The 8,083-nt window shown below is 44.9% G+C and overlaps 1 protein-coding gene across 1 annotated transcript; it reads right to left on the bottom strand.

The window, feature by feature from the left end:
• Nucleotides 1-3,271: 3,271 nt before the first annotated feature.
• On the bottom strand, nt 3,272-7,159 carry ppm1da (protein phosphatase, Mg2+/Mn2+ dependent, 1Da). Its single transcript, XM_015952057.3, has 6 exons — nt 6,508-7,159; nt 5,591-5,819; nt 4,751-4,875; nt 4,411-4,592; nt 4,043-4,267; nt 3,272-3,899 (listed from the first exon to the last, which is right to left on the bottom strand). The coding sequence occupies exons 1-6, from the start codon at nt 7,034-7,036 to the stop codon at nt 3,528-3,530; spliced, it is 1,662 nt and encodes a 553-aa protein (XP_015807543.1). The 5' UTR covers nt 7,037-7,159; the 3' UTR covers nt 3,272-3,527.
• Between the last annotated feature and the right edge of the window lie 924 nt (nt 7,160-8,083).

The following is an 8,083-nucleotide window of genomic DNA, read 5'->3' as shown; positions in this document are numbered from 1 at the left end:
ACAGTACATTTAGAACAGATAGAAGGAAATCTGGGAAAACCAGCTTACTGTCCTCCTTACTTCCCACAATTAAAATACGGCTTTTTTTTGGCCTTAAAATTGATGTCAAACTCTGACCCATGCTGAGAGCAGACCGTCAGTAACTGCTGAAAGTATGGGCAGAAGATCACCAAATCATCTGCATACATTTATGGGCCATTCCCATCTGTACCGGGTCGGCCCGGGCCGGGTAGCCCCAGTCGGCCCCAGCCTGGCCCGGTTGATTCCACATATCCTTGCCTTAAGCCCATGTGGGCTGATTCTACCCACCAATCAGAGGCTTGCTCTAATGGAAGGTGTGAATTTGCTGTCAGCAGTGGGTGTGTTGGCCCTGGTCGGCCTGAAGCAGACCCCCTCGAGAAGAGGGCTGAGAATGAGCCTTGGTTGGCCCGGAAAAATACCAGGCCACCCAGATATGTAAACAACCTACGCTACCCGGCCCGGGCCGACCCGGTACAGATGGGAATGGCCCATTATTGTCCCACCATCCACACATCCAGTTCTGCAGTCGTTAAGCCGCTTCGACAGATCGTCCATATGGACAGTAAAAAGGAGACAGAATACTTCCTTGTCCAACACCAGTACAGAAAATCTTCCACCAGTAACAGAGATGCTATTTTTATTAAAGCAAGAACAAAATATGAATACAAACATTCACTCTGCTTCATTTTATTTAAATAGGTTTATTTTGAGATAAGTGTGTTTTACATTTATACTGTACACATGCGGCTGTTAGTACGAAGGAAGGTTGTGAAGAAAGGAGTAAATAAAGGTTTAGTGAGGTTTGTTAAGAACACCACAAAAACATTAGACTGGAGACTGAGCGCATCAAACCTTTATCCTATGGAGACACAGACTATCATTAATCCACAGAACGCTGCTGGAAAGCAGACTCATCTGACAAATCAAGACTTTTCTGCTCAGGCGGCTAAAGTCACATCTCCGGTTCTTCAGTGAAACGGGCGGCAACACTTCACACTTCGCTCGTTTAAAAACCTAAATCGGTCACATCTCCGTTCAGGGGTTTGGCTTCGCTCTGCAAGCGCCACGCAGCTGAGGGAGGGAACACCAAGAGCTAGAGGCCGGACGATATATTCAATTTTCTCTATCGGTCGAAATTATCTTTACAGCCAATATAAGAAAATATTCAGGCACCTGTGTGGCCAACTGCCGTCACTAATAGACTGAAGAAAGGTCCCTAAACACAACATAGTTTTTTTTAATGTTTTGAGTTTGTTTTGATTTGAAGTTCAATAAGTATTGAGATTTATTGACTTATTGAATTTATATTGCACACAGTGAGTGTTCAGTTGTCTTTCACAATCAATGTGCTGCTAAAATGTATATCGGCCTTAATAATCAGCTTTAGATATCGGCCATCTGCAACAACACTCTTTAAAAATCTGCATCGGCCTTAGAAAAAATCGTATTGGCCGGCCTCTACAAGGAACAGCTCGTCTTATTATTACCAGACATTTTCCTGTTGCTGTGTTCTAGTTTAATCATCCTTTCTTAATCTATTTCTCTAATTCGTCCCTTTTCTATTACAATTTTAGTGCAAAACATTATCTTGGGAAACCTACAGACTCACATAATACAACTAGAGCTGCAGCACACTGACTTTCTATACACACACACACACACACACGCTGCAGCTATATTAGAAGTCTGGCAGCACAATTAGGTGCTAACATTTTAATTTGAAATCGGATTTCTCTGAACCAAAGGAGGGCCGAGTGGTCAGTCCACCTAAATGTTCAGTGGGAGATTCAGGAAAAATCTGCTGTTAGAAATAATCTGACCGGCAGAAGGCATTGTTGGAGATTATAAATGTGTACAACAGGCTGGGGTTTACACGTTTATAATCTGCAGGCTTATTCGATAAAAACTTAGTTAAATGGAAGAGGGGAAGCTTTCCCAAAGATGCCCCGTGCAATAAAATAAAACTTCATCAATGCTAACCTACGCAGGTCAAATGAAAATGACACATACTTCCATATAATACACAACACACTAGCTCACCGATTCGTGACCGTAGCAGCACCATCAGTTACGATTCACAACACAATTCCAGAGATTAAATCAAATCGAGCTCTGCACATGACGGAGCGACGGGTTCAGGCTGAAAGCAGAGGTGGAGCTCCTGTGTTGATCACCCATCATCACACAATAAAACCATTTATAAAAATAGATTTGCTTTACATAAAGAGTTCTTCTTATTTAAATACTTGGCTATAAAACCCATAATATTTACCCAGCCACACGATTCATCCTTCATTCGTGCAGGACTTAAGAGACAGGTGAAGTACGGCAGGTTGAATACTCTGTGAGTAGGATCTAAGAGGCTCTGTCCACTCAAGTGCAATAAGAAAATGACCCGCTAGTGATTTAGGGCAGAACATGAATGAGCTTTTAGGTTGTACTCTAGCCGCTCCTAGTCCTGGTGTCTCTGCCTGGAGTTTACGGTTCTGAAAAGACCCGTAAGACGTCAGAGCACCATGTTTACTTTTGTAAACACAGTGCTACACGTGTGCGTCCCTTCTGAAGCTGCTGCAGAACTGTAACAGACTAAATGAAGATCAACTGATGAGGGGAAGCTTGTTTAGGCTTGAGCTCACTGCTTCCTGTCTCCTCTGGACAGCAGAGTCTGATCTGGATCACAACACGATGCAGTGTGAATGTAGCCCAACTCCGGCGCAAGCTAACTGAAACAGAAAGTTTCATGTTCTCTGCAGACTCTCAGGTTTAGGCTGTGATGGTGCACAACGCGGATGTGTGAAACCCTACAAGGAGCATGTGTGGACAGCCAGGTGTCGTTACCCAGTCCTACACACTGCTTCACTGGTTTCTCAACAACAGAAAAAGGAAAAAACAAAGATTCCTAAAGGAAAACATCTTAGCACCGCCCTTAAAGGGATATTCCACCCAAAAGGGAAATTTTCTCTGTTGACATACTTCCCAGAGTTAGTTAAGCGGGCTGGTTAAAAATGTATTTTCCCCAGTCATTCTCCTGACCCAGCTGTACCCCTTTAGCTTAGCATAAAACACAATAAGTGAATGGATCCAACTAGCATTGTAAGTAAAAAAAAAGTCTTTAAAAATCACTGGGTAGTGATCCCAATTCTGCATGGTGACCTAAATAATCAGACCGACCCCAAGCCAAAATAATAATGTTTATGTTTATTCATTTAGCAGATGCTTTTATCCACAGCGACTTACAATTAATAACCTATAGGGCATGTTGTGAGAAGTAAGTAGTATGTAGCATAATCCTAGTTGGATCCATTTACTTACTGGGTTTTATGCTAAGCTAAAGCTACAGGAGTACAGCCGGGTCAGGAGAACGACTGGGCTTGTTAAAAATTGTTTTTTCCCACTTAACTAACTATAAATATAAATATGCCAGACAAAATTTCACTTTTGGTTGGAATATCCTTTTAAAGAAAGGCCGCACATCAAAGGTGTGTGTGTGTGTGTGTGTGTTTGTTTCAGCACACACACACGCTGGTCTTGTTATGCTGCTGGAGAATGGGGGACACATTGTTCGATTCCTTCTGTTTCTTCTCTGCGTTGTGCTGCACCAACGGCGGTCTGTCACAAGTCCTGCGTTTGGCTTTCTTCAGCAGTAATCCTGATGAGATGGCTCCATTACTAGTTCTTTTGCTGCCGACTGTCCTGCCAGTCACTGAACTGGGGTAACTGGGAGAGTCAGTGCTGCTGCTGCTGCTGGGACACAGCGGTGCAAAAGGGTCAGACAGACTCATGTGGAACAGGCTGTTGCTTCCTGATAATCCATCGCGTCTCTCCAGAGGAGGAAGAAAGTCACACACGGCAGCGGTAGAGTCTTCGTCCTGAGGCCGCTGCAGGAGGAGGAAACACACGACTCAAACACAGTCCTTACACACTTTAAAACTCAAAACAACCTTTGAGGCATTTGGGAGAAAAGGATCGAGCATTTTTATAAATGAACAAAGCTCATAGTCTTAAGAGGACTCAATATCACCTGAAGGAGAGGGGTGTCTGCTCTGGATAGGGAGGTGGGCGGAGACTGGGACACCTGGGCCAGGTCGAGCAGCACTTCTTCATGATGAAGTGTTTCCTGTGAGGTTCCTGCCTCTAGCAGGGCAATCACAATGGCACTGGTGTTGTCCGCACGCAGCATCCTCTGGCGCCATCGCAGCAGAGCATGGCTGACCAGCTGTCGAGCACTCGATACCTCACGCGGAGCCTGCAGCGCAGACACGTCTCGTCAGACGGACCAGCTCTCTGGTTTACGGAGGGCCAGTCACCTTCACATGTGCTAATTTAACCTTCAATCTACACAAGCAGCTAGACGGCTTCAAAAAATACAGAGAAAGGTCCAACATTTACCATTTCATCATCATTGTTCTGACACATGGAGATGGCCTCCTGCGGGGGAACCATATTCCACAGACCGTCGCTCCCCAGGATGATGTAGCGATGTTTTCTGGGGTCGAGTATCACCACGTCGGTGTCTGGCTCTGGAGACACCACAAACTCCCCACTGTAAAAGTCATAGCTCCACAGGTCACCTGTTGGTAAACAAACATAACATTGCTTTCTTCCTCGCTGGCTTGCTTAACGCGTTGGCGACATTTCAGGAATGAAATCTGACGACTGAATGTGAGCAGAGTAAGGAGCAGGGGGCCAGAGTTAACCTGAGGGAACCGTTTATGAAGGGTTTCCTGACCTAAAGCTCGGGCTACTGCCAAGAAAGGTATCTGGTCAATCACGGTGCTCCGGCGAACTGGGCCGTTGTGACAGAGCCTCGGCCTCTTCCAGACCACCCGGTTCACTCCCGACTTCTTGATCACGCTGCCAGGAGAAATTAAAACACAAAAGCTTCCATTTGTACCAACAAAGTCACACAGACTCCAGAACGTCAGACCTAGACCTTACGAGTGGAGCAACACTCCTTCTCCTGAGAGGCATCAGCTTTGAACTGTGGTCTGTAAAATGTGAGCTTTCTATAATCTACCCAAACATATAAAAGAACTCGGTTCATCAAACTCCTCACTCTGGGTAAGACCTTTGCCGTGTTTGATCGAGAGTAAAGGCAACATTAAACCGAGAATTTAAACATGCCTTTAAAGTGTGTATTGATCATTTAAATGGTTTAACACACCATCTCTGTCCCCTTAAGCCAGCAGTAATGAAGCAACTGTCCTGTTTCTCAGAAATGACCATCATGTGATCTTCTGTAGCTCTTCACACACACGTTTGCACAAGGCGGAGTCTGGGCCTTGGGAATTTGCATCACAAGGGCTAGACTCCAACTTAAAACTGATGACATAACAGCAAACTCTAAACATCAGCAAGTTCCCTAAAGAAAAATGCCAGGAAATCCTTCAGAGATAGGAAGCTGGCCAAGCAGGATCACTCTTACAGTAATTGTTTATTTTTCCTGGATTGTTAAGGTGACAATGTGTGCTGCTGACAAGCTCTGAAACTTAATCTAATCATTAGATTAAACCAGAACATCACTCTTTGTTTTTTGTTTAATAAAGTCTAACCTTTGAAACAGACTTACCTCCCCCCTAGACCTTCGATGCGTTCCCGCTCTCTTGGTAATTCAGGTTTGTGGTCTTCTGTGACTTCCACAGCTTTTATAAAAGGGACTGACGGGTCATCTTGGACCCCCAGAACCACTGCAGAATCTCCAACATGGGCCACATACATGCGGTTTCCTCTGAGGACCACAACACTTGCCGTGGTTCCTGATGTACTCGGGAGGCCTGTGAGGGTTTTGGGCCATTCAGCTGGGAAGACAAGAGAAATACATGCCAACTTCCTGTTTGCTGTTAATAAGGGACCTGACACCTACTAGCATATCAAAATGCCTCTAAAATGTCAATAAACTGAATCCTTTTAGGGATTTACTTTGGTTTGTGCTGAAGACTTCACCAGACATGCGCAGTTGAGACTTTAGCCTGTCATGCGCAGTCTAGAGCGAACAGACTGTGACCTAGACAGCCGACATGCCCCGGCTAGTCCGGGTACATCTATGTCAGTGCGGCAAACCCGTCAGTGACTAAACAGACTTAATATAAATAAAAAATAAACAACATTTGTGATTTACGAAACGAGGAAAAGACTAGCGACCATTGGCTGTCTGAGCTTAGCATGCCGTGTAGCTCCGCTGAGCTAGTGCATTGTTCGGAGAACAGGGCTCTGAGCTTGGATATTTATTTAAAATGCTGTATTTATAAAAATGCACGTATTCATACTTAGAATCGTGTCAAAGTACAGTATGTACACATTAGTCTGCGCTGCTTTTCAGTCATTTGAAAGGTTCTACCATGGCCGTAGAACCTTCGAGCTAACAGCGCGGTGCCCACGCTGCTTGATACTGAATCCTAGCGCTACTAGTGCCTTACAAAACTACAGGAGAACATCAAGTATAATTAATGACTGACGGAAGATTTTGTTACAAATCTATATACTCACGCAGCTTTTTCCACATAGCATGATGGCAGGCTACAAATCCTTTGCGTATAGCCGAGCAGACCTCCTGGTCGCAGTCGGACCAGAACCCCCGCTGCTTTTTGATTAATTCCCAAAGATAGTCTCGTGCAAACTGTGCAGCCTCGCGACCTCCATGGCCGTCAAACACCGCAAAGAATGCCACGGACCGGCGGGAGCTAGTCGTGCTACTCGGCAAAGCCTCTCGGGGTGGTTTACCATTTCCCTGTAAACACGTCTCCACATATATTTTTCGGCCTTCAGTTCGCACTGGGTCGTCGGATGCCTCTGTGACCTGCGGAGATTCCACGGTTCCGTCTTTCGGATCTGGCTCATTGTCTTTGTTCAGAGAGCTGGAGGTACCATCAAACCCCGCACTCTCCCCTCGCTCACCCGCAGTCGGCTCTTCCTCTCCCGGCTCGGGCTCGACTATTACCTCGGTGACGTCCTCCATGTACTTTCTGCCTCCTTGGTCTGTAAACACACTTACTCGCATCAATAGGGCGTTCTCCATGACTCCAGGTAGAAGAAGCGGTCTAGGTGTGTTACCACATATATTATAGCAGGAAAGCAGAGTTTAATGCAGAGCCACGTCTAGTCTTTGTTTATGTTCAGGCGTAGTAAGCATGCCCAGACAAAACGCGTTTGCGTCACAGTTTACGTGACGCCCGGTGTGACCGGTGACACCGGCAAGCCGTTTCACTTCAACCCCCGTCGAAATAGTGGTGGCGTAACATAATAGCGGCGTTTTACCCGCGAACTCATGTTTGGAAATCAAAAACAAGATTACAGACTGCAGGAATAGTTTAAAGTTTACCCTAAACAAGCGTTTTTACTAATAACAGTTTACTAATTAGAAACGAGAACGTGAAATGAGAGTTTATCCTACGAATTATTCAGCTTCTCCTTTCCGCAATGTTCATTCTTGACTGGAAGAATGCATTTGTAGATACGGCGCTATAAACCTATATGAGCAGGATATGTGACATCTTTGTCCTCGGAAAAATACATGTCAGCTATCTGAAATGGTCTTTACGGTATTATGGATATCTGGAATGCTAATTTCTGCTAGGAACACCATTACAGATGTACATTTCCAGTCTTCTTGATAAATGTTAAAATGGCTTGCCATAACTGTCAACGCCGTTGCCCTCCACAGGGTGTTCCAGATGTTTGAGAACCAGCTCTTGTATGAACATGACCTAGCTAGAGGCTTCGGTATAAATCAACACATACAACACATACAACACACACACACACACACACACACACACACACACACACACACACACACACACACACACACACACACACACACACACACACACACACACACACACACACACACACACACACACACACACACACACGAGAGAGAGAGAGAGAGTAATGTGTCTGAAGTCCAATTATAGATTTATGCGTATACTTTTTTCATTCGAATTTGAGCGAATAGCAGCTGTTTATCTTTTACTATAGCCTGCAAGGGCAATAGTAAAAAATAAACAGCTGCCATACAAATACAGGCAATTTACCATTTAGCTGTGTTTTAGAATTTGTTAGA

This window comes from Nothobranchius furzeri, chromosome 13, assembly GCF_043380555.1.
Source record: "Nothobranchius furzeri strain GRZ-AD chromosome 13, NfurGRZ-RIMD1, whole genome shotgun sequence".
NCBI classification, from domain to species: domain Eukaryota; kingdom Metazoa; phylum Chordata; class Actinopteri; order Cyprinodontiformes; family Nothobranchiidae; genus Nothobranchius; species Nothobranchius furzeri.
The sequence above is the reverse complement of the archived record's forward strand: the minus strand, read 5'-3'. Positions and strand labels throughout refer to the sequence as shown.

Excerpts from the sequence above, each read along its gene's own strand:
- ppm1da (XM_015952057.3), bottom strand. The coding sequence starts at position 7,036 with ATGGAGAACGCCCTATTGATGCGAGTAAGTGTGTTTACAGACCAAGGA. Across the intron at positions 4,593-4,750 it reads GGCAGTAGCCCGAGCTTTAG|GTGACCTGTGGAGCTATGAC; the intron begins GTCAGGAAACCC and ends GTTTACCAACAG. Across the intron at positions 3,900-4,042 it reads CAGACACCCCTCTCCTTCAG|CGGCCTCAGGACGAAGACTC; the intron begins GTGATATTGAGT and ends CTCCTCCTGCAG.